The sequence below is a fragment of the Mercenaria mercenaria genome, chromosome 2 (assembly GCF_021730395.1).
Source record: "Mercenaria mercenaria strain notata chromosome 2, MADL_Memer_1, whole genome shotgun sequence".
Classification (NCBI taxonomy): domain Eukaryota; kingdom Metazoa; phylum Mollusca; class Bivalvia; order Venerida; family Veneridae; genus Mercenaria; species Mercenaria mercenaria.
In genome coordinates, this window is record NC_069362.1 from 72,939,603 (window position 1) to 72,967,560 (window position 27,958).

General features: G+C 34.2%; 1 protein-coding gene across 1 annotated transcript; it reads right to left on the bottom strand.

Moving 5' to 3' along the window:
- LOC123564306 (ubiquitin-conjugating enzyme E2 S-like) lies at window positions 1-27,174 on the bottom strand. The gene is made up of 5 exons (XM_045357802.2): window positions 27,020-27,174; window positions 15,089-15,236; window positions 12,407-12,597; window positions 3,762-3,898; window positions 1-2,670 (listed from the first exon to the last, which is right to left on the bottom strand). Exons 1-5 carry the CDS (start codon window positions 27,026-27,028, stop codon window positions 2,547-2,549), a joined length of 609 nt encoding a protein of 202 aa, XP_045213737.1. The 5' UTR covers window positions 27,029-27,174; the 3' UTR covers window positions 1-2,546.
- Window positions 27,175-27,958: the final 784 nt, after the last annotated feature.

Below are 27,958 nucleotides of genomic sequence, written 5' to 3' on the forward strand. Positions count from 1 at the left end.
TTAAAAGTGTATTAGCTTTTAATATTGATGATAATTTGATTGACATGATAAAATGCTGAGAATGAGACTGTCTATGATTGCACAAATATACCATCACATGTCAGCATCAGACATACATGAAACTTATGTCAGATATAACGGAAGACAACAGAAAGAAAAGGCCAGGGAAACCGTTAAAACGATATACCAGAGTGCTTATGTATATTGTTTACCTCATTATGTATAGTGTGGCAGTGCTGTAGTAACTGCCTTGTGATTTATCCTTGTTTAATTTTCAAGACAGGCATCGACTTAAAAATGAGGATTTAGATATATGCATATACAGACATAAAAATTATAAAAGCATAAGAAACCAACTTTACCCAGCACAAATAATGGCAATGGAAGGTGTATAGTTACTTAAGTGCTAGCATTTTTTGTTGGGTTTATTGTGTCGCACCAACACAATTATAGGTCATATGGCGACTCTCCAGTAAAAAGATATTAAGGTAAAGGTCACTTTTTGTACTTTTGTAATTCTAGAATTTATAAACATAAGAAAGGAAGGACGCTGAAGAGAAAATACAAATAATCACAAGAACATGCTGCATAAAAACCCAGGTTAAACAACACCATCAAAGATAAATACTGAAATAATATAAAAATGTTACTATACACAATAAATTAAAAAATCCCATATATAACTTTTCTGAACCAGCATTGGGAAAACAAAACAATAATAAATAATATATCATGCACAATTTGTATACACACTGTAGCTCCTAATTCTACCAAAGCTATTTCAGTTGTTGTACAAACAATATTTCCAATACAGACAAATCATTCATAGTTTTACAACTGATGCTTTGAACACTCATAATTCATTTTCTTTTTTTTACAATTAGCACAACCCATTATTCAAGTTAACCTGAAGGGGAAGGTTTAACCCAATACTAGTATTTACAATTACAACAGTAAAAACTGCAAGAACAAATTTAAAGTTTAGATACAGGTAATGAAATATTCAGATCAGCAGACAACTATAATTACAGGTATAAGGTGGGTACTTGAAAAGTGACTCTTTAACCCCTATGGATTCATCAGAATACATGATTATGTTAAAGTTTTGCTCACAACTTTGAAATCTACAGGAAAGATAAAATAATCTATACTCAGTACATAGAGAAATTCAATGTTGCAATATTTGCTATATATTTCATATGACTAGTGTTGTCATACAATCCTAATCCTACTCCACATTTTGGTCTAAAATTAAGGCTTTGTCTTCAAAGTTTGAAATTTACTTCTGGTAACTTTTAGAACTTAGAAGTGTGAAAAATTTCCTCACAAAATTATAACTTTTGAGTGATACAATTTGATTAGTTCAAATGCTACAAAGTTCAACTTCAAATTTATGTATTTTAATCCCTGTTTCTTTTGATCAGACATAAAATAAAACATGCAACACAAATTGAAGTTTTACAAAGAAATTTCAAATGGGTACAACTGTCTGCAATATGCTGCCACCATTTCAGCTGTAACATGACCAAGATACTCTTCAACTTAAAGAACAAATGGGCAGCAGTCAATATTTTTGGTGGTTTGTAAACTTCAACTTTCAAATGTATGGTTTTGTAAACATTGTTGAAAATGTGGTTACTAGTATTTAAAATTAAATTCATTTAAGCACATGCTACAACCTTGCATTGCTTTTGCATTCAGAAGTTTTCTCATACTAGTCAGTGCCGATGTTGTTGACGCTGGTTTGGTAAACAAATGGGAAACTCAAAAACTAAATGGGTGCAACAAACTATAAATACAATACTGTCAGTTAAAGTTATGGGAGGCCTAAAATAATGGAATACATAGCAAAACTCTGCAGTCAGTGTTGCCTTTCTATACGTACTGCGTATATTTTTGGAAAAAATTATTTTAAGCATATTACCACTGTGTGCTAAAATGTATACAACCAAACTGCTTTTAAAAATAGGAAACATTATTTAATCAAAACATTATCCTATTTCAAAGAATATGCTTAAAATAGACTGAAAACAGAGAAATGACAACATAAAATGATAAAATGAGTTTAAATGAAATCCTGAGTGTATGAGGCATGATTCAAAATGCCATAAGTTTGAACCATGAGCATTCACAAATCATACAGTTTGTAAAGTTGGCACATATGACTGGAATCCTTAAAAGACTATGATCTTTATTTTTGCTGCATATTTTTCAACAAGAAAATGTTTAGTAAGTGAAAACAAGTGAATGAAACATTAGAAATTAAATAAGAAATCTAATTGCAAGAAAAACATTTAATTACCCATTATATCTTAAGGAAAAATCCATGAACATTTTTAAAAAAAGGTTGTTTAAATGGACAGCTGCTGAAGCTACCCATTATAACAAACAAACACAGTATTGAATATATTTTCTGGTCATAGGTGCCAACCTATCTACAACACAATCTCATATCCACATTTGTATTTTTTATAAAAGAAAAAATCAGTTAAATATCAAGCACACATTCTTCTTGGATGGTAAAATGACAAAATGGTGATTTCAGATCATAATCTCTTTAATACTTTCTTTTTGTCAATTTTCTTTTTATTAATTAACTTTTTGTCTCCTGCATGTTTCTTTGCCAATGGACCCTCTGAGATTGGATCTTGTGATACAGCTTCTGAAAACCTACAAGACAACAAATGGTATTCTGTAATTTTGCTTTTATGACTTACATAAAACACTATATATTATATATGTATCTCTCCTACTTATCTTGCATACCCGAATTACACATAAAACTAGCAGTGTCATCAGGCACCATGTTCGGAAAGAATCAACATGATCGGAAAGAATTTAGCAGAAAATCATGCAAGGAACACTCTTCTCATGTTATTTTGAAAGCAGACTAGATTTATAACCATAAGAATCCAGCACCAACCTTTTTCTAATTAAACAAAATGATTTGAAGGAATCTGGTACAGTGTCACCTAACAAACATTGCTGTGCAATTACATGTATATTGAAATTGGGTCAGCAGTTTCAGAGGAGATTTTCAAAGTTTTCCATATAGCTACATTCAACGAAAACTGGCTGTAGATCCTTTCAGCCACGTTTTTTTTAACAATACAGAATGATCTGAAGAAATTTGGTAGACTGGAGTGTCACCCAAGGAACATTTCTGTGAAATCATTTTGAAATTGACCTGAGTTTTCACAATTTTTTTCCTTTATATGGGTGACTTATTTATGAATGAATCTGTAAGGGGACCACCCAAGGATTGAAGGAACACATCATGTGACATGTGTGAAGTCTGGTTTAAATTGGCTTGGTGGTTTATGAAGAGATGCTCCATGAAACAAAATGTGGACAATGGGACCTTAGGCTGTCACAACAGTTTACTTTGAACACTTTATGCTCAGGCTAAAAACTGAACATACATAAATTTGTATTACAACACTGTACCTATGTACACATGAAATTAACAAGTTTGTGAGTAAACAGCATAACGTATTAGGTTCAAGAAAACGCTTTTTTGTGCTTTTTTTTCTTGAAATACTAAAATTCAACACTATAATGCCAAGTAAAGTTAAATTCATGTATATGCTTTGACTGCTTTTGTATGGATTTAATGTCAGTACATTAATCCAAGCAGTAAATTCTGTTCGGAACTGTGAAAGGAATTCATGAATGCAAACTAAAAATAAATGTTTCTAAGGGCCAGTAGACAATATATTTCTTAAATGGAAATGAACAATGTATAAACTCTCTGCAATTACTTGGGTGGTTTTGCGTGGATTTCTGTGTAAATTTTTGCTCTCTTTGTGTAGTCATCATATTGTTCCAGCAGTAATTTCCCAGCTTCCTCATTCAATGCTGACTCTGGGTTTGGTACTATTAGTAAACATTTTATAGTCTGAAAGTATAAAGTCGAATCAAATGTTTATTACAATTGAACATAAATGACAAATCATCTTTACATCAATACATGGAATACTTTTTTAGCCAAATTTTGTTTGTTTTGGGTTTAACACTGTTTTTCAACAGTATTTCAGCTATGTAACGGTTAGCAGTTATTAACTTACTGCTACAGTTTATGAAATACTTTCTACAAATGAAGTTCAGCAAAACTATATATCTTTGTAATCTAATCTAACAGAAAATATTTAATAACCAGTATCAAAATCAGTATTGACCAATCAACCACTTCTGACCAATTTGGGAGTATTGATTTGGTTGCTTTAACTAAATACTAATGCCTGCATTTACCACAATCAAGCCCCAGATGTTCTTAAACAGTCATTATTTAATTGTTCATAAACTTTGCAAAATATCTTAACAGTCAGTATTGACTAACTGACCAGTGCTGACCAGTATTGACTGACCGGTACTGACCACTTCAGGGAGTATTGACCGGGGTGGTTTTAACCGGGGGCGGTTTTAACTGCCCAACATTGGCAGTTAACCTAACCAGTGTTCCTGGATTCTGTACAAGTACAAACCTGTTCTCCGCAAGTAACTGCCAACTTCGCCACATGAATCAGAGGTGGAGGACGAATGATTTCAGACACAGTCTTTTATTAAATTGTCCTGGATCGGTGCTCTCCTTATTGAGCTAAATGGGTGGGCTGTTTTTAGCCACAGGAAAATTTAACAAGGAGACGTAAATTATAATTATCAAAGGCCTGAAGGGCCTGAGTCGGCTAATGATTGATGTACTGACAGTATAGTCTACCAGTTTCAGTTTGTTTTTAGTTTTTTTCTTAAAATTTCATAACACAGCTCGATATTTACCCAAAATATTATATCCGGATACGATTACACTTTTCTTCAGTTTTAACAATATATTTTACAAATTGTGATGATACGGAGACATTTAGCAGCAATTGGCAGTATCTGACATTGAAGTTTACGGTTAAATTACCTCGTATTTAAATCTTTTCATAAAAAAGTTGTTTCGTTTCGTGAAAGCAGCCAAACATAGACGATCTACTTTCGATTTCAAAAACTACAAGAAAATACAATTTAATGTTTCGCCGATTTGTTTATTTCTCGAAAAATAAGAATTAAAATCATTTTTAATATCAGTAGTAACTAAACAAACCGGTAAGAGCTTCTTCTTCCGATAATTTATCCGTTTACTGACTGCACAATTCAACCCACGCAAAGTTTATAGAAATCATACGATGCGTGTATACGTTCAATGTGGGAGAATTAAGACTGATCAGCTATGTTACCTAACGCATCCAGACGATTCAGATTTTGTTTTTAAAAAAGCATTGTGTGCGTTTCTGTAATTTTATATACGTTTTTATACGCTTAGAAATTATTAGACATGCGTATTTGCATTATTTCTATACGTAATTTACGCTAATACGCATCTTATCTGGAGCCCTGTGGAACTATTTTTTTGTCTTTCGCTGGATGTTACGCAAGCTTTGCTTTGCTTAATGAGTTACATTCGAGTATTGCACAATTACAAGTCATAAATATGACAGATTACATCGTATATTGGTCATAGCAAAGGGAATTGACACAACTTAACTTCATTCATGCAGTGAACTGTTTGAAATTTGAGAAATCTAATGGAACTACATCCCTTCACATGTTATTCGGTCCATTTAGAGAATCGCTGAACAGCAAGGACTCGTCAAAAGGCTTTCAGCCTTTAGCCGACTCAATAATTACAAACTTTTAGACTTAGCTTAGTTATTGGTATTTCATAAACTATTTTGCATTCTAGACAGCAGACTGTCACAACTACATACATGTAGAAATATCAGCAGAATTAATAATAACCCAGTGAGACTGCCTTTCAACTTTCTACAGGTACAAAATAAAGACCTGTTTTAAATTTAGTGTTTATAAACAGGAGCTCGTAGAACACCAAATGCCCCCCCTTGATCATCAAGTTGATGCATTCAGTAACTGCACAAGGAACCGAAATTATTTGGTCACTGTGCACTGGACGTTTAATGTACTGACCTCAAATCAATAATTATGGGTCATTTACCAGTTAATAAGTGACCTCCATATCAAATGTGATTTTAGACCATGTAGCATTCTCTAGTTTTTTGGCAAAAAAGTTCTAGTGTTCTGGGTCAATGTGATCTTGACCTTTGACCTACTGAAGTCAAAATAAACAGAGGTCATCTGCTGGGCATCAGGGGTCAAAATTAGTAGCATTTTCTACTAGCTAAAAGTAGCTAGTGCCCTTTTTGTTTACTAGCTAAAATGAAAAGATACCAGCTAATGTTAAACAATAATATTTAATTACTTTATTAATATTTTACTGGCCAAAACCTATTGAATAATCTCTGTAAGTAGCCAGTCACAAAAAAATTCTATTAGCTTAAAATAGCTAGTGCCATTTTTATCCACTTACAAGCTAAAGTCAAAGCCTTCCATGTTAACTTGATGCAAGCTGCAATCATGCATTATATCAGAGTTTTGTTGAACAATGAAATATCATTTATAAACATAAATGATAAATTTCCTTTCATGCAGAAAAATGTATACCTACAGAACAAATTTTATTAAACCTTTGAACACATTTGCTTGGTATATTATTGACTAGCTGAAATTAGCTAGTACATTCCAAGCCCACTAGCTATTAATTCTCAAATTCCACTAGCATTTAGCTTGTATGCTTGTCTAAATTTGAACCCTGGGCATGATCAGCCTCCCGATTAAGTTTCATTATCCTAGATTCAAGCATTCTCAAGTTACCGTCCGGAAACAGTTTACCGTCATCCTACTAATATAAGACGCACATTTTTTTACCAAGATTCTGGTCTCAAAGGACCGATGCGTCCTATATATGATAATATGGGGATAGAAAAAGACCAAACATTTCCCCCGACTCAAAAATTAAGAAAATCGATCTTTGTTTACACCCCGTACCTTTATACTGAAGAGAATTCAAGGGGAGTAAATACCAATGACTCGGGCATAGCTAATAGCCGGTATCGGGACCCGGCGTCTTAAATTACTTTTGTATAAAACGTAAAATTTAGAGCTCAGGTAAAATCTTAAGATAAATAAATGCTGTTTTCATTAGAATATATTTTACAATGCATTTCTGTAACTGATCATTAAGTTTTTAACAAGACCTGTGTAAAACTTTCCTGGCGCGTTTTCACACATTTTGCATTAAAATTCTTGAAACTCCAAATCAGTAGCCCGGAAATCGATTATCTAGCCTTCAAACATAATTTTGATAGTTGTCTATATAATCCTCTTGTTCATCGAGAAATTCACGCCTGAGGCATTACGTATCTTACACCTACTGTCACAATCTGCAAACAATTAACCATTTAATCATACTCGGAGGCAACTGTAAACATGTGAATTCGAGATTTTAGACTGATCCAATGTAATGATAGTCGCTGATCCGTAATGTTCAAAACAATTTGCAAACCAGTCTTAAAATTACGTTATTTTACCACCACGTGCCAAAGTGTACTTTCGTTTTCACTGGATTCAATATTCATTGAGTGATGAGAGGATGCGGCAGTTTAGTCCTTACACAGAGTTTATGCTTTTCAATTTAAATACTTGCACAACATGCAAAAATATCGACAATGATTTACAAAAACCGGCGAGTTCGTAGAAACTATAGCGAATTTCAGACAAACATAAATTTGGATGAGTGATAAGGGGGTATAAGCATTTTTCCAGAATTTTGCTGATATTTTTCCACTGCGTCCTATACACGAGTGCGACCTATATTCTGCCGATTACGGTAACTGTTCCCATGTCACTGTGACCTTGACCTTTGGCCTACTGGTCTCAAAATCAAGTGGTCATCTGCTGGTCATGATAAACCTCCCTAATAAGTTTCACGATCCTAGGCCCAAGCATTCTCAAGTTATCACTCGGAAACGGTTTAGTTGTTCCAAATCATTGTGACTTCGACCTACACAGTGCACAATCACGTGACTTGTGACGTTTCAACTGGGGTATCACGCCAAGCAGAATTCGTAAACAAAACGGAGTTTTTAAAGGTAAACTTTTTAAAGATGTATTTTTGTCAAATGACACCTAGCTGGTGCAAGTCCTTATATCAATGCGTACTTCCAGTGATATAACATATGTCCGTGTCTACTTTAGTTTTGCTGGTACCCTGAACAAACCTCAATGCTTCCACAGCAAGCATATTTTCAAATGGCTTGAAAACCAAACCCAAGCGACTGTTCCTTGATAAACGACCAACTAGTTGTCACCGCTGCGTTCTGTTTGATATCTAAGATAATTTTGGTAGGAATTTTGCTCAAAAAATGGCGTATTTCTTGATAGATCACTGAACTCGAAAAATGTTTGTTCTAAAGTCCAAATTAAGCTCTCACAGAAAGCACTATTTTAAATCGCTATTTTCTCGTTCCTCACGTTGAATGAAATGCCGCAATTAACGCAGATTACATTTTATCCCTACCAACGCAATACTTTGTTAAAGTTTACTGGACGTGGATAGTGATACTTTCAAGAAAATGTGGGTAACTCAAAAGCATGCTTTCACATCCAGTTACTTTAGACCAATGTTTTCACATCAAGCACAAATCTTTAGCTGACAGTTTAACTACTTTTTACTGTTTATTTTGCCAAGAAAAAGCAAAATGATTCTGATCTGACATAGAGTCCTAACCAAGTGTTGGATCTGACATGAATTTAGTTTTATCGAGACAACACTAAAATAATAAAAAAATATAACGCAAATACTAAATTTGCTGTAAACACGTGGTCAATACCACTGGAGCATCATAGAAGGCACGTGCTGTTTTCCCGCCAAAATGATTGAAGAAACGTCCGCTTTTAAGTCGTATTGAATTCATTCGTTTAGGCTGGCTCCTTACAATTAACACACACATTCAACCAAGTATAAAATCTGCTGGTCAGCTGACAAAAATATATAGAAGATCTTAATTGATTAAGCATAATTTCAACAGAAATATGGTCTTGCAAAAGTCCTGTTGAGTCAACGGCATTATTTTAAAGCATACATGTATTATGTCCCGACGCAGACAAGGCTTGTCATTTCATTGGACATGATTTATCGAAAATTAGTCACGAGTTTTTAGAATAATGATATCACGACGTACATGTTTAAGTAAACATGTTCTATGACATTTTCATTAAATGGCTAAAATGCGAAATTTACACGTTGTGATCATTTTGGCCACATACTACATAACGAATAACAGAAATTAATAAGACGGATAATTCTTCAGAAACTATATCAAATAATTCGCAAGTCACAATTTTCACTACACCGTAAAACAGCTGACTTTGCCAATATAAATTTTAAGCAAACAAAGATGCAGGGCTACATATCACTAGCTTTAATTAGGCGACAAAGTATGATTTGAAACTAACAAAAGGTAAATTCACTCTGCAAATAATCAATCATGAGAGAAAAAAAAGATCTCGAATTTTAGAGTTTAACATTGCACTGATACATTTCCTTATTAATCCTTATTGGTTTTGGCAATCTAAGCAACCAATTGGACAGACTAAACACGTGCGCAATATAGGGCTGTCATTGATTGGGTCTTAGGCATATCGACGATACTGATATATCGGAAGACAAATATCAATGATACATCGATATATCGATTATAAAGTTAGATTAACAACCTATTTGATTGTGTGCATGCTATATACCTTCTTGTTATAAGTAAATGTTATTTTTTTGTTTTATGCCTACTTTTCATATTACTATCATCATCATCGTCGTCAACATCATCTTCTATTACTTGTGTTGTGTTTGTATTTATGAAATAAATGAAATAGATAAAAATTAGTACAGACGCAGCTACGGTACAAGTTTAGACATGAGCTTTTTAGACAACTTCTGTTACTTAGGCCACATCTTTGCAGGGAGGAAAGTTATTTTATAGTGTTTATCTGGACATATTTATTTTCCAGTAAAATATTGATTTTTCAAAATGGGAATCGATAATCAATCGACCAAAAAATATCGTTGATATATCGATATCGTTTCTATCGATGACAGCCCTAGCGCAATAGCTTAAATACATGTTGGGCTAGCAATTTCGTGCCACAGCTTTGCACAGAAAAAGTGTAAAAACTGCAGTCACAAAGTTAGCTGACTGTCGAAGACTGTCGGGGATCATTATGATACGGTATAATTATTTTCTTATAAAAACGTTTCGGAATAGGCTGGTGCTTTCACAAAAATATAATAATTCCTGTCTATGGATGATGATGATAATTATATGTTACTGCTTCGGTTTTCAATCACACAAAGGCACTACGTCGCCACCGGATAATAAAATGGGTACATGTGATTTAGGAACATGCAAATCATGAGGATTCTGTACAATTGTTTTACTACACTGTATTTGTATTAGCAAAGAAAAATTCGACTAGTTTAAATGAAAGAGACATTTCATAAAACGGGTTTTCGAAACTATTATGCTTGAAGAAGAATGTTGAATAGTATAATAGTTTTTCAAGAAAATTAGCAATAATCATGATGAGTGTGCCTGTTTAGTTTACATGTAAGAAACAAAATGATATGGCAACACAGAGGACTCTGTACTACAACTACGAGATGGATCTAAAGTTAATTGATATTTTATTGTTTTTTCAAGAATTATTTTCATTTAGGTTCGCTCAATTAATAACAGAGACATAATAATTTATGGAATATTCATGAGTAATAGATTAATGCATTATAAACGCCACGTGCCAGTTGAATACATGGCGGGAAAATTGAAGAATCAATTGGTCTCAATGGATTTTATCGACATTTTACACAAGTGTGAGATACAGTAAATTATCGGTGGCAGATTCCATAAGTATCATTTTACTTTATCTTCTTGGCAAAATTAACAGTAGAAAATGGTTAAACTGTTATCTAAAGATTTGTGCTTGATGTGAAGTAACTGGCTCATGAAAGCATGTTTTTGATTTACCCATATTTTCTTGAAAATATCACTATCCATGTGCAGACAACATAACAAAGTACTGCGCATGTAGGGAAATAACGTAACCTGCGTTAATTGCGGCATTTCATTCGACGAGAGGAACGAGAAAATCGCGATTTAAAATAGTGCTTTCTGTGAGAGCTTTTGGACTTTAGAACGGACATTTTTCGAGTTTGGTGATCTATCAAGAAATACGCCATTTTTTGAGCAAAAATCCTAAAAAAATATCTTACATATCACACAGAATGCAGCGGTGACAACTAGTTCAAAAGTTGGTTGTTTATAAGGAACAGTCGCTTGGGTTTGGTTTTCAAGCCATTTGAAAATACGCTTGCTGTGGAAGCATTGCGGTTTGTCCGGGTTACATCAGCAAAACTAAAAGAAGATATGGACATATGTTATATCACCAGAGATACGCACTGATATTGTAAGGACTTGCACCAGCTAGGTGCCATTTTACAAAAATATATCTGTAAAAAGTTTACCTTTAAAATCTCAGTTTGTTTACGAATTCTGCTTGGCGTGATACCCCAGTTGAAACGTCACAAGTCACGTGATTGTGCACTGTGACCTACTAATCTCAAAATCAATAGCGGCCATCTGCTGGTCATGATCAACCTCCCTACTATAGTTTTGTGCTCCTTGGTCCAAGTGTTCAAGTAATTATCCGGTAACGGTTTAAATGTTCTGGATCATTGTGACCTTGACCTTTGACCTACTGATCTCAAAATCAATAGGGGTCATCTGCTGGTCATAATCAATCTCCCTTATAAGTTTCGTGATCAAATAACTGTGATTACATCTGAAAGAGTGCAATTTAGCTCTTCCCTATTCCTTGAATACTTGAGCTAAAACTAGTTTGTTAGTTTTTAATTTCAGCATCATTTTCAACAGTATTTCAGTTATGTAATAGCGGGAAAATAACCTTACCAGTAACCAGTATTAACCTGTTCTCTGCAAACTTCTCCCATGAATAAAGAGGCAGAGGACAAATTCTTTCAGATAACAAGAGCCGTCACTAATGGTGACAAATGCCCCCGCAGCGCCTTGACGGCAGAGGACAAATTCTTTCAGATAACAAGAGCTGTCACTAATGGTGACAAATGCCCCCGCAGCGCCTTGACCTTTGACCTGGTGACCCCAAAGTCAATAGGGGTGGTGTACTCAATAAGTACTATCAGCACGTGAAGTTTGAAGGTCCTGGGTGCAGTGGTTCGCTAGTAAAGTGCCTTCATGCAAAAAGTTAACGTTGTGACTAACGAACGGATGGACAGTTCAAAAATAATATGCCTCCCTTTGGGGGCTTAAAAAATCTTTTACAAATTTTTAAGAAAAATATAAGCCTTGCCCGTATACATGTATCAAACTCTCAACACCACAATCTGTAGATCTGTGCTCTCCCTACTGAGTCAAGTGGCAGACTACAGGTGTCCAGCAACTTGACATAATAATTAATATAGCATTTTTTTACTTACCAGTAAGAGATGTTTTATTCCCAAATCTGCAGTCCAGTCCTTTTTTAAAGTATTAACACAAATTTCACCATTACTGGCCACATTTGGATGGAATATTTTTGTCAAAAAGTAGCCTTTTGGAGGCTCTGATGGAAAGTTTTTACCCAACACTAGTTTCATTCTAAATAATCCTCCTGCATATGGTGTGCCAGCTAAAATAAGAAAATAAAATGCACTGAACTACATGTACATGTACGGTTCAAAAAGCTACTGGGTTAAAACACATATTTATGATTATTCAGTTAGTCAAATTTCTGCTTTTTGAATATATGGTACTTTTGCTAAAGGTATCATTTGTGTCTTATTCTAAATGCTAGCATGGAATCCTTTACGTATCTGCAATACATAAACAAGATCAAATTATTTCATTTTATCCAAGGGTTGTTCTGGGCCCGTAAGGTGTAAAAAAAAAATTGTTTGCTTCCGGTATCCCGACCTACCCTAAATGTTTGGCCCGACCCTAAATGTTTTTATGGCCTTGGAGAATATTTTTTTCGACTTTTAACAAAAAGATGCAAAACTGCACTTTCTATGCTTTAAACATGACCAGTGATGTTAGAAATCAACTTACTGATGCTCTAAAGGCATAACCCCCTTAATTGTAATCATTTTTTGACAAAAAAAATAATTCCCAAAAAGTCTCCCTTAATAAAAAAAAAAAATTCAAAAAAAATTATATTTTCTGACCTACCTACACTAATTTTTTTGAGCATGTTACTGGAAACAAAGAATTTTTTTTTTTAGGCCTAAAGGCTAAAATGTAAAATGCGCCCATCCATAATTTCTGTGTGTGCACTTTTAAACCCATTTAAAGATGTTTTTACACAGCTTTTACTAAAGGTAATTGATTCTATATAAAAATACCTGGAAGCATAAATACCGAATATTAGAAAATGAAAATTATGTTTTTAGTTTGTTTGCCACAGCTTTCAATGAAGATTAAATAAATGCAGTAAATTTCACAAGTTAATGATGATTTGTGCAATGATAGCCTACAGTGATTCGATTTCCAGATTAATGAATCATTAATTGCATTGTCAAATCTGTTAAAACATTAACTGCACTATCAAATCTGTAAAAGTTAAACCCCATATATTCAGTTATATATGCCTATATTTCTGTCGTCCAAACAAATGGTTATATTGAAAGTAATCAAATGTAATCAATTACTGATGCAAATTTAGAGTAATCAAATGTAATTGTAATTAGAAAATATCAAAGTAATTGTAATGGAATCAATTACTGACACAAGTAATCAGCCCCAAGCCTGGGGGTGATGTATCATATGAATTTTCACTGAATTTCAGCCAGTGGTTGCTGAGGAATACTCTGGACAGAAATGGTACTACAGTATACTATGTTGATTAATCAAAGGGTAATAACTCCGTGAAATATCATCCAACCAGAAAATGAAGATAATATGTTGTTCTCCTCTTGGGAATGAAGCGTCCTATTAAGTTGCTATGATTTCAGCCAGCAGGGATTTTTTTACCATTTAAAAACTGGGTCCCAGGGCCCGTTTAGTTGGGAAAAATGGCGCGTTAGACCTGAAAACTGGGAATACAAAAAATAAGTTTTACCATCATACAACCTTTATTTCAGCATTGTTATTGTTTGATGTCATATTACAAGTCTTTTGTTTTATATTTTTTGTCTTTTGAAAGTGTCTACTAAATTTTCTGGTATTTCTTCAGTGAGAAACTCGCAGACACTCAACAGTCAGTAAAATTTTGGGAAATTTAAACCTAAGAATTGAGAAAATAAGCAAATTTTTGCAATTGGGATGGGGCCCATATTCGGCCCCAAAATCAGCCTTGAAAAATCCCTGGCCAGTGGTTGCTGTCAGAGGAATACTCCAAACAAGAAATGGTACTACAGTATACTATTAAATGCTGAATAACTAAAGGGCAATAATTCAATGAAAAATCATCCAACCGGAACTTGAAGACAATATGCACATCTTTATCTATCTATCTCCCTTTACTGTCTAACCCTTTACAGGGACATAGGCATTTTCATGCACACCAAGCCACTGTCTCCTCTTGGGAGTGAAGATTCCTATGAAATTTTAATGAATACTTCAAGTGGTTGTTGAAGAATACTCTGGACAAGAAATGGTACTATAGTATGCTATGATGAATACTAAAAATCCTTAATATGCGCATCTCCTCTTGATAGTGGAGCTTTAGTTCCTATTGGGTTTCACTTAAATTCCAACCAGTGATTGCTGAGAAATACTTCAGACAAGAATTGTACTATAGTATACTACTGTTGAATAATAAAAGGGCAATAACTTTTTGAAAAATCGTCCGGCCAGAAAATATGCTCATCTCCTCTTGATAGTGAAGCTTCCTATTAAGTTGCACGAAATTTCAAAGTGGTTGCTGAGAAATAATCTGGACAAGAACTGCGAGACAGACGGACAGACTAAGCGGCGACTTTATGCTTCCCCTTCGAGAAGCATAACAACTTGTTACTTCCATATCATTGTAAGTATTTTTCGCTGTCTATTCTTTTATATTTGATACTAAATAAACTTATAAATACAAAGAGGCTTGTTTGGCAATTTAAAGTAAGATTCATTGCACTAAGGTGACAAATTAAATTACATCATGCTGGTATAAATAACACTGATCAACTTACCTGGTCCTTCTATAGTTGCCTGAATATCTGTAATATCTTCTTCATTTGGAATAACTTTGATGCCTTCAGGCGGATCTTTAGTCAGGTCTGCCACTTCTTTTGCAATATGTCTGATAATTTGGGGTGATAAATTTTCAACATTTGAACTCTGCAAGAAATGAAAATGAGATTTGCAAAAGATGCATAATTATGAAATTTGTTGTGATAATCAAATGTCAGAGACTTCCATTTTCTGTATTTTTAAATGCTACAGTCACAGTGTTTGCATCAGAATAGCTGCTGCTGATACAAATTATCCCATACTTTCAGTTACTGTAGGTATATTACTGTATCACTTGATTGAACTAGCTCTTCTAAGCATGCACTTATGTTTTTGGTAATGATATAGCAGTGACAATCTTTATCAGTATAGTTCTGAGAAAACATTGCTAATCAGTCATAACTTTTCCTAGTAAACAGCAGGGTTTCAGAAATCTTAGCCCTTTGGCTACCAGAAAATTCTTTCAGGCTACTAAATTTTGTCAGAGCGTGCCTGCCGGGCTAGCCTATAACTATATCAAGTAGCCCGGAAATCAATACTCTAGTCTTCATGTATTTTGACAGTTGTCTATAATCCCCTTGTTTATCAATAGATACATGCCAGAGACATTCATTATCTATACCTAACCTATTGTCACAATCTGCAAACAATTAGTTGCTTAATTGTACCAGCAGGAAAAATTTATGTTTACAAAAAGTTTTAGACTGATCCAATAGGATCATAAGTTGCTGATCCGTAGTGTTCAAAATAATAAGCAGACCAGTCTTAAAATTACGTCATTTTACTTGTGTCTATAAAAAGCTATACATAGCTTATGTTAACTTGTTGAAATCTTTCCGACAATAAATACATTTTGATTGATTTTACTGCCACCTGCCAAAGTCTACTTTCGTTTTCGCTGGCCACATTTATCGAGCTTTGAGAGAATATACATTGGATCACAGACATTTGATTTTAAGGCAGTTTGTGCTTACACCGAATTTATGCCTTTTAATTTAAATACTTGCTCAGTATGAAAAAATCGACCATGATTTATCATTTAGCAAAAATTGGCAAGTTCATGTCAGAAACTAGTCCAAATAATCATAGACGTTTCGGGACAGCATGATAACTTTTGACAATCGCTGTCTCCGTCATGTCCAAACTTATTCTGTATATTTCTGTTAGGAAATCCCCAATTAAAATCTGTTGGGAACGTTTTCTGGTACATGTACAAAGTATTTGTAATGATTACATCTCTGATAATGAATTTATGTCGATATTAAAACATAAACATAGTTGACATTTTATGAATGTACATTTTGTGTTTTATTTCTGTAATTTAGTGTCGTATCGGCAGTCTGTTGTTATTGAAACCGATGTCAGGGTAGATATCTCCTCGCACCTGTTACATCATATTTTCGAAGATTTAAGTCTCTTATTTAAAATTATGGATTAAATTCAACCCATATTAAGTTTTTTGCAAGAATATTAATGTTCAATTTATTAAAGCAAAGAAGTCTGACCAGTATAAGTATGACTTTTTGGGATTTTTTAAGTCTTCGTTTTCCTAATGTACAGTAAAATGCAGATATGGGTAAGGCTTAGAGGGATGACAACTATAAAATATCAGATTATAAAATAAGTCATCCCGATAAGCCAAATGAGTAAGGCTAGTCAGAAACTATAGAGACAATAAATAAAATTTGTATTGTATTGTATTGTATTGTATTGTATAGAGTATTTCAGACAAACATAAATTTGGAGGACTGATTATACAGTGCAAAGAAAGTGAGAGTCTTTGTTTACTCAGTTTTAGTTTCCTGCCTCTTACAATGTATTTAAAATGAGAAAACAAGAATTTTTGAAATCATCTTCAGTTTTTTAATCATCTCTTTTTTGTAAATACCGTTCGAAGTAGTCTTAGTAACTTATTGTAAGTGTGGTAAAGTGCTGGTGTCCAAAGCATCAGATATGGGGTAGTTATGTTAGTCAAGGCTACCCAATAGTATTACTGGGTCATGTTACCTAGGTCAGATATACCTAACATTGTCATCTGCAGACCAATCTGTCACTCTCCAAAATGACCTAAAACTTCTAGAAAAGTGGGAGTTGGAGTGGGATATGGAGTTCAACTCCTCCAAGTGTCAAGTGATCCACGCCACTAGAAGGAAACATCCTATCCCTACCCAGTATTACCTACATGGAGTCCAACTTGAATCGGTCAGCGCAGTTAAATACCTAGGCGTGGATATCTCAAATGACCTATCATGGGACAATCACATAAATAGGTCAACCAAAAAAGCTAACCAAACCATAGGGTTCTTAAGAAGAAATATTAAGGTCAAATCCCAACCCACTAAGACCATTGCTTACCAGACTCTAGTCCAACCCCAGCTTGAATATGCCTCCGAGGTATGGTCGCCCCACACCCAAACCAAGATAGACCAAACTGAAAGCGTCCACAGGAGAGCCGCCCGTAGGATCAAGACTGACTATGGCCGTACTTCCAGTGTAATAGATATGCTACACTCCCTAAACCTTCGTCGACTGGATTTAAGGCGTATAGATTCTAGGTTATCACTTGTCTGTAAGATTCATCATGATCTGGTCAGTGGTTGCTATCCCAATCGTAGATTACCTTACCCCAATGACCCGATGTGTCCGCTATGGCCATTCCCTAAGTTATAGGTTAATTACTGCAACCACTGACTATTACAAGTTCTCTTATTTTCCAAGAACTGTGTACCATTGGAACCAACTACCCCCCAGTGTCGCCCACCTCCCTACCCTAGAGCAGTTCAGTGCCGCAGTTTGCAGCCTTGAACATGTCTCGCCCTAGTTATCCTGCTAACTCTTTTTTGGTATCAAGTCAAAACGTCCCCTAGTCAAAACATCCATTTTGGTCAAAACGTCCCCCATTCAGTTTAAAATTTGGCCAAAACACCCCCCTAATATTATTTTGTATTATTCTTAATTCTTTTTAATTCATATATTTTATTATCTTTTCAATTTGAAACTTATGGATTATGTACTGATAATGCACAAAATTGATTTATTAGCACCTAAAATAATGCAATCAACACATATCAACTGTGCATGGTTGTGCATTAATTGAGCTGTGGGCTTAATATTAGTAGGTGTCATAAACCCATTAATCACCAGTAATCATGGTAATAAGGTGTGAACATTTGTGAAGGAAAATCTTTTCTTCTATACAATCAAAATTTGTATAGAAAGAACAAAATGCTGATTAGAGTTATAACTTTATTTATAAAACATTAATAAAACATCAGAACAGTCACAACTGCATATTTACTAAGTAAAAATAACATCATACTATTCATTCACTGTTCTTCACCAAGAAGTCAAATTAACAATATCATATATTATTATTATTATTATTATTATTATTATTATACCAGAGTTGTTGAGCGCCCTTTTCATATGAAATATACGGTCAAGGGCACTTTACAATTAAACATGTGACATATTGCAGATATGTAGGAAAATCACAAAACATGGCATAAATGCAATCATAAAACTGAAACTGAATAATTTGCTGTTCCAGTGTTCGTAGGTAACTCCAGTCTTAGTGAACCTTCTGGGATCGTAAGTCTCGTTTTGGTTGGTATACATTCAACATTTTCTTGATATATACTGGACCTTTGTTATGTAACGTTTTATAGGGAAGTATTAGGTTTTTGAATTTGATTCTGTTCTCTACAGGCAGCCAGGGGAGATCTTTCAGGATAGGAGTAACATGGTCATAGCGGGACGATTTTGTGATGAGGCGGGCTGCTGTGTTTTGAACGAGCTGTAGTCTTTTAAGACGTGTTTTCGGTATTACATGCAACAGCACATTACAATAGTCCATCCGTGATGTTACTAGGGAGTTTACTAGACATTTTGTTGCGTCAGTTGTTAGATATTTTCTTATGTGACCAATTTGTCTGATCTGACCATAGCACGATCTGGAAACCAAGTTCAGTGCTAGCCCTGGCCATCATAAATTAATAGCCACATTTTTTTCCGGGAAAAAATTAATAGACTGATTTGGCACGAGCGTAATTCGCATGCGCTTTCACATTTCAATGAAGCTAGGCTAAGATTCTCCCTAAGCTAATATAAGGGAGAAGTGACAAGATTTTAGGGAAAATGTAAAATAGTTTAATGCAATGACATGCAAGTTGAAAAAGGAACTAAATATGCTTAATATAATGTTACCAATTTTATTATTTCCTGTCTTTGTTTAAGTCTATTGATTTAAAGTAAATAACAAATTAACTCAAAATGTCAGTGGTTCTGTTTGTTTTCTTTTCCTTGTTAACCTTGTGAATTTAATGTGATTAAACTGCAAATTAAAATGTTTTTTTTTTTTTCACTCTTGCAATGATTGCCCAAACCAAGAAAACCCTTTGAATACAAATACAATTTAAAAAAAAGTTAATTCCATATCAGCAAAAAAAAATCAACTCCCAGTGCTTAATGCACTCAAAGTCACAGTCACTTTAAATAACAGGTGTTATGCTGGTTCTGAACTAAACAAGCAAATTCGATGAATTGGAATCCCCCGCCGAAAGGGTCAGAGTTGAGGAACGGCAAAAAAATATATCCTGCAAAAGGTTAAGAATGTTACCAAGAAGCAAATAATTTCATTAGTCAAATCAAATTAAAAGAAAATGAATGGTTTGTTTGGGTGGGGGGCGGGGGGGGGGGGGGGGGGGGGTGAGGATACAACAGTTTACATGTTGATTATAAATATTGGTAGAAAACGAAAAATGAAAAAAAAAAAAAAAAAATGGGGGGGGGGGGGGGGGGGGTGAGTGAGGAGGGGGAAGGGGGTGACCAGGTGTAGGTACACAACATCACATGTTTATAATAAATGTGCATGGAAAAGAATGGAAGAAGTTTAATGAAATTCTTCCAATTGGTTGGTTTGTTATGTACAGATCTGTGGATTTTTAAACAATTAAAGGGCAATAACTAAATGGAAAATTGACCAATCGAAAAAAAAACTTGAAGGGCATCGTCGCAGTATCTTGGTTCATGTCTATTTCAAGTTTGATGAAATTCTACCTGCTAGTTACTGAGAAATGGCTGCAGACGGACATTTTCATTAAATCAAGGGCAATAACTCTGAGGGAAATTGACCTATCAAAAAAAAAACTTGACGGGCATCAGCGCAGTATCTTGGTTCATGTCTATTTCAAATTTGATGAAATTCTACCTGTTAGTTACTGAGAAATAGCTGCAGACAGACATTTTTTATTAAATCAAGGGCAATAACTCTGAGGGAAATTGACCAATCAAAAAAAAAACTTGACGGGCATCATCGCAGTATGTTGGTTCATGTTTATTTCAAGTTTCATGAAATTCTACCAAGTAGTTACTGAGAAATGGCTGCGGACGGACGGACGGACGGACTGACGGACGGACAACGCCATTTCAATACCCCCCTCCCGATTTCATCGGCGGGGGATAATTAAACATGTCAATAGCAGTGACATCACTATGACATCACATTGAATACACGTCTTCTTTGATCTGCTGGTGTCTTCTTTGATCTGTTGATGTCAGCACACATTAAAAAAAAACAGTTGTCAAACAAGTTAAACCCAGTTTCTTATGGCAGGTGTCAAAAATTTGGGCAATTTAAGTTACGTTATTTAAGTCACAGAAAGTGTTAGTGATAATATTATGTTTTTAAAGTCTTGGTTTTGAAAACTACAAGTAAAATTAAGTGGATTTAAGGAAATTACTGAGCCAGTCAAGGTAAGATCTTTCTTAAGGTCAAAAAAAGAATGTGTAAGCTAAAATCCCTACTGTTAATTAGTGCTTGCCCGTGGAAAAACGGAATGCAAAAACGCACTTGTCCGCCGTCTGAAAGTCTCCAGTCGGACATAGGAATTCCACATCTGAAGGAATTATGTTTAATTAATTTGTTTGTTTGGTAATTAATGGCGATTAAATGATCAAGGATAAAGTGATGATAATTGTTGCTTTAAACTTCCATACATGCGGATCAATTAGTGAAGAATACCTTGTTAGCGATAAACAAATGTGTCACCGTTTAGAAGGGGTAATTATGCCTCTGGGCAAATACACTTCCTGCTACCGACTTCGCACGTTTTTGTCGATAAAACTACGTATGTTCCAACAGTTTACCATGTTTACGGACATATTTTTGCAATATTTTTTTTTGTAGCATTTTTATAAATTAATCGCCATTTTCTATCGCCAAGAATTGCGTTTTAATCGACACTTTAATAAAATAATCGCCATTTGGTGATAATGTCGATTGGCAGCGCGAGCACTGCCAAGTTTATGTGCTGTTCCATGTCTAGATTTCGTGTCAAGAATATCACAGTATTAATTCAAAGTGTTCCAGTTACACAATATCAAGAAGTCCAATTCACGTTTATGCTAGTTAATGTTTTTATCACAATTATTCCTCATCCTGAACTGTTGTGGTGAGCCTTGGTTTGTAAATGGTGCTCATCTTTTTTAGCAAGGAACTTGAAGACATACCCCCTGTGCGGTAGCTGTAAAAGACATAAGAAACATTTATAGGAGATGGAAATCACAAATTGTGCATAAGTGACTGAAAAAAATATTGTAAGAAAATGAAATGACTGAAAAGAATGTTAATACCTTTTTACACAAGCTATAAATGATAATACCTTTTTTACACACAATGCCTTTGGTGACTTACTAGCATTGTCAGTCAGGGGTGTAACTGTTTCAAGTTATCTCAGTTTATAACCCATCTGAGTTATTGCTTAAACTTCCATAACTTGTTTCAGTTATCATGAAATATTACAAAGCCCTCCTGTGCCAATTCCTCATTATGAATGAGACTAATGCAATTATTTCCTGAATCCTTGACCTTTGATCTTTTCAGCTATGCAGTAAACATTTTTACGCAAGGCTGATAAAGTTTTACGCAAACGTTTTAAAGCTAAAAAACTCTTAATATCCCATTATGCTTATCAGGTCATGCTCAGACTAAAAGAGAATTTGATTAACCACAGTTTGCTACTAGTTTTACTTTAGAGGTCACTTTGTGAGAACAGCAAAAAGACTTTTTTTGAATAACACCTGAGTTAACTATATTTTATAACTAATACAGGTTATAAAATGCTTGAAAAAGTAACTGAAATAGGTTACATAACTTAAAACAGTTACACCCCTGACTGATTGTAATTCTTGAAATAGTGAAGATAATTACTTCAAATTTTAAGATTTGAAAGATAAAAGAAAGTTATTAATGAATATTTTGCTATCTTAATTTTGATTTTTGTCACTAATACAGGTTTCCTCATGGAACGGCCCATATTTCTTCATTATATCATGATTTCTTTTTAATTCTGGTACTTGTAAATAAATATTTATCATTTATTTCTCATTTGTTTTACTAATCAATTCAATATACAGAATCTGTTGACTGAATTAACACCTATTGTAATCTGTGTCTATTATAACACATTATCTACTCTGGATTAACTAGACAGTGCATTAATTACTTGTATATTTGAATTTGTTTGCTTTTCATAATGCGATTATGATCTGTATATTGTTTTTTTTTTCCTTTCTGACCAGATTTTCAATATTTTATAAAATAAAATAAAGATATTATTAAATGGTAAAAGGTAGTTAATCAGATTTTGGCAGAAAATTACATATTTGCCAAAAAAGTAGTTAGACAGTTTGGAATATGATAAGTATCCTACAAAAGACATTTACTGAAGTCCAGTAATTCAAGAAATCAATAATAATAATAACATGAATATAACTTACCTGTGTCACAGGTTCTGTGTTGCTGTTGCCACAGGAGTCGCAGGCAATGGCATGTTGACGCGGTTTGACTTTGTTCCTACACTTAATGTAAAGACACTTCATATTTAATAGTTATAACTTTTTTCACATTATTTAATTGTTGTGCAATTATATAGAGGTGTGCGGTATTAGTTACCGGTATACCAGTAACCGTGGTACAATCTTCCCGTGGTACGATACCGTGGTACCATCGGGTGATACCGGTATTTTATCAACATTATCCCTACTTCTGCTTATCTTTAATTGTACCCCCCGACAACAAAGTTGTAAGGGGGGGTATACTGGTTTCAGGTTGTCTGTCTGTCTGTCTGGTCGTCTGTCCGTCTGTCCGTAGACGCAATCTTGTGCGCACCATCTCTCCTTATCCCCTTGACAGAATTTAATGAAACTTCACACAAGTGATCAGTACCAACAGTAGTTGTGCATGGGGCATGTTAGGTTCTTTTAGAAAAAGAATTTGCAGAGTTATGGGACTTTGTTTTTTTGTTACTATACTATATACATAGACACAATCTAGTGCGCACCATCTCTCCTCATTCCCTGGACACAATTTAATGAAACTTCACACAAGTGATCAGTACCAACAGTAGTTGTGCATGGGGCATGTTAGGTTCTTTTAGAAAAAAAATTTGCAGAGTTATGGGACTATGTTTTTTTTTACTATAATATATACATAGACACAATCTTGTGCGCACCATCTCTCCTCATTCCCTTGACACAATTTAATGAAACTTCACACAAGTGATTAGTAAAAACAGTAGTTGTGCATGGGGCATGTTAGGTTCTTTCAGAAAAAAAAATTCCAGAGTTATGGGACTTTGTTTTTTTTGTTACTATACTATAGACATAGACACAATCTTGTGCGCACCATCTCTCCTCATCCCCTTGACACAACTTAATGAAACTTCACACAACTGATCAGTAACAACAGTAGTTGTGCATGGGGCATGTTAGGTTCTTTCAGCGACAAAAATTGCAGAGTTATGGGACTTTGTTTCTTGTTAACATACTATGTACATACAGTCTTCATATGCAATCTTGTGCGTGCCTAATCTACCAAACCCTTGCACACAATTTAATGAAACTTCACACAATTGATCAGTACCAACCCTAGTTGTGCATGGGGCATGTTACATTCTTTTAGATAAATATTCTGCATAGTTATGGGTAGGGCTGTCATTGATTGGGTCTTAGGCATATCGGCGATACCGATATATCAGAAGACAAATATCGACGATACATCGATTATTAAGTTAGATTAGCAAACTATTTGTCCGTATGCATACTATATACCTTCCTGTAAATGTTATTTTTAGTTTTATTGCCTACTTTTCATATTACTGTTTGATTGTGTTGTATTTATATTTATGAAATAAAAGAAATAAATAAAAATTAATAAAATCTTTCATTTTTATTTTGCCTTCACTTCTCTTTTGGATTTATCCAAATTTACAACTTTGTGAACTTTATAGTTTTTGAGGGTCTGAGTGTTTATCTGGATAGTTTTTTCTCTCTGTAAAATATCGATTTTTGAAAATGGGTATCGATAATCGATCGACAAAAAAATATCGTTGATATATCGATATCGTTTCTATCGATGACAGCCCTAGTTATGGGACTTTGTTTTTTGTTACTATACTGTATACATACAGTCTATTTACATACAGTCCACATAATTATGCAGTCTTGTGTGTGTCAGATTGCAATATACTGTGTCAGTGCATGCGGGGGGGTACATTCATCACCTTTAGTGATAGCTCTAGTTTACATTGTCTATGTAGCCTTCCGTAACAGCAATTGACACCATGCATGATTTTCCGATTTGTATCTCTGGAATCCCCATGCTACTATTATTAGTTTCCAAAAATAACCACCCAATGGTACAACTGAACATGTATGATCGACCGCGTGATCCCTAATCAAAACCTCGGATCCCTATAGATGGACGACGTCATGGGCGCACTTGTTTTTACTTTGAGTCTTGTAAGTTCGGCGAGTCACGACTTCTTGTTTAAAATGATGATAGTTTAAAATATCCCGGCATGTACTTGCATGTATTCAAAAAGAAATAAATAGTATGGAAAAGTTTGAGTCGAAATTTATTATTTTTTGTTTGAAAACGTTTTGATGAAGCCTTCATACTATTTGTAAACGTTACTGGTTTATCAAAAGGGTGCACAAATCGAACTTCAAACAAGCGCGACCTATATACATGTGACCCAGTGCTTCCCTAAAACAATATGGCGTCTTCCGACGAATACATGCTGGTAAAAAATACTAAGGGTCATTAATCTAACTAGTCATAAGTCAAGTTAATATTTCAGTGTATTTCTGTCTTTAATTCTAGTCAAGTAACTAGTCTTCGTTGTTGCTCATAATAAAATAATTATTCCTGAGAGTTTTTCAATATTTTTATGACCACTACCTTAGCTGTTAGTCTTACGATAAAAATCGTGGTATACCGTGGTATACCGTGGTAGTAAGGAAAAAACCGTGGTATACCGCAGTATTTTTTTCAAGGCGGTACCCAGCCCTACAATTATACTTTTAGATACCTATTTACAAACAGCTTGTTTGATCCATTAACGCTTTGTCTTCATGCAGTTGTAACAATTTCATTTATAAGATAACAACATAATAATTTCTTTAATTTTATTAATAAATAACAGAAACATCATTTTTACACAATATAAACATCAGATAATTTCACAACATTTAAATTTTAACATTTTAAAACTAATGGTTTACAATATTCTAATTAAAATCGTATGCATTTAAAACAATATAATGAAAATTATAATTTAATAATGTTTACCTAATTAACTTAAATAATACGTATTTACATATATAATTTTAAGGGGGGTGTTTTGACCTGGTAATTTTTGGAAGGGAGGTGTTTTGACCAGAAAAGGGGGACGTTTTGACCAAAATGGGGGGTGTTTTGACTAGGGGATGTTTTGACTAACATCCCTCTTTTTTTAACCTTTTTATTTCACCAAAGTTATTTTTTAGTTTCTTCCACTCTAAATTTTTATCACTAAATTCTTTCTTTTATGATTTTGACGCGCAAAACCTCTACGTCCCCACAAGGGGTTCAACGGTTACGATAGATAGATAGTCCAAATAATTGTACTCGAGAGTAGAATATCGTTAAATTTTTTTGACCTGTCGATATCCGTCTCAGAGTACAAACCAGAAAAGGTGAAGAATGTGATAGCACTCTCCTCTTCTTTGCGTAAATAACACCCAATGGAATCCGTTGGGCGGGAATTATGTTATAATAATGCAACGGATAAAAAAAAGAAATACATATATAAAAAGCCTGTTATTTTTCCTTTTCAATGATGTATATATTACCGAGATTTCTTGAGAAAAATTCAAACTATGGCAGTTAAAAAAATGCCAAGGTTTAACACGAGTGTACTACATATTGGAAAATGGCCGATCACCAGTAACACATTACTACACGAAGCGTTTTCATTGGTCACGCCTCCGACCGCCAATTTACATGAAGACGATTGAAACGTTAGAGTTTTAATTTTTTTACAACAGAAATTCTTGATAAATATGTCCTGTTCTTATGTTTTTTTATTTACTATTTATGATTTAAAACAACAGGTAAGCTGTTATTATGGCTAAAGAAAAATCGTGACTACTGATAAATCGTAATTTCAATCCACCACAGTTTTGATTGCTTCTGGTTGAGACCTCTAGGTAGACAACGTAAAATATCAAAATGTAAAATCGGTCTACCCAAGGTCTCATTATATAGACTAGATAGATAGAGTGGGTGGGGTGATCAGGGTAAGGGAAATTTATCAAAGACTGGACAGATTTCTTTTGAATTCCGATATTTATAAAGAGTCCTTCATACAAAGCAATATATTGTCAATAACAAATACTATAAATTGACTTTATACAGCTGAAAATTACGTTTATCGGTGATATTTTGGTTTGACAGCTGATCTTTCTGTTTCTTGTTGTCACGAAATTGCGGGCCGTTTTAGATCAGATTTCAGGACATTGACAGATATTATAAACAGTTTGATAAATTCACTACAAAGAGCGTATACCATTGACATGTTGAGACTATAAATATATGACTAGCTTGATGTATAATCGTCTTTCCAAGAAAAAAATTTAAGCGTTCTCTGTGTTTTCAAAACGTAATTTTTCGAACTAACAGCCAATGAAATTGCTCGTTACAAATTTCTTTTGTATTGTTAAAACATTTTTAAATAATGTATCATAAATATAGTATTTGACATTGTATATATAATATTTAAACCTAAACATTTTCGAAACGTTTGTAAAAAAAGTAAAGTAAACGCGAATAAAAATAAAAAGTTAGACTGTCTACTGACACGAATCTCTATTGTGACGTACAACGTTAATAGAATTGTCAAGGTACAACACACTAAATAGGTGTTTTTCGCAAACACAAAAAAGGCACCGTGTAAGATATGGAGTGGAGTCATGGAGTGGAGTGGTGGAGTGGAGTCTGGAGTCGATTTTGGAGTCAAATTTGGAGTCGCTTTTGGAGTCAATTTTGGAGTCAAATTTGGAGTCAGTTTTGGAGTAAAAAAAAAACTGACCTCAACAAGATTAATTGAACTATTTCAATAGTTAATAAAACTAAAAATTCATTAAATGATCCTATGTTTATATGTCACCTCCAAATAATTATCCACATAAGAATTTCACACTTACATGTAATAGTAAACTGTTGAATCATGAATAGGCTCAATATCATACTCCTCTAGAAATAACAATAACAGTTACTGATGTTTTCTCAAATGACCCTTATCAGATTGGTAAGAATAACTTGCCATTACATTGGATAGTTAATTACAACAAATCACTCTCTACTTTATGACAGATTTCTACAAAATTCTGCTGGAGAAGGTACTGGTACAGCAACTCAGCATGATATCTCATTCTTATCAGGACTTGACCCCTAGTTCCTTCACGGTTTGTTATTTATGATGTTGGGTCAGATGTTGCCTGAAGAT

What these genes read in the sequence shown, in the direction of transcription:
- LOC123564306 (XM_045357802.2), bottom strand. An exon ending in GGCAACTATAGAAGGACCAG is followed by an intron (nt 12,598 to 15,088) that starts GTAAGTTGATCA and finishes TTCTTATTTTAG; the next exon opens with CTGGCACACCATATGCAGGA. An exon ending in ATCCACGCAAAACCACCCAA is followed by an intron (nt 2,671 to 3,761) that starts GTAATTGCAGAG and finishes GTTGTCTTGTAG; the next exon opens with GTTTTCAGAAGCTGTATCAC.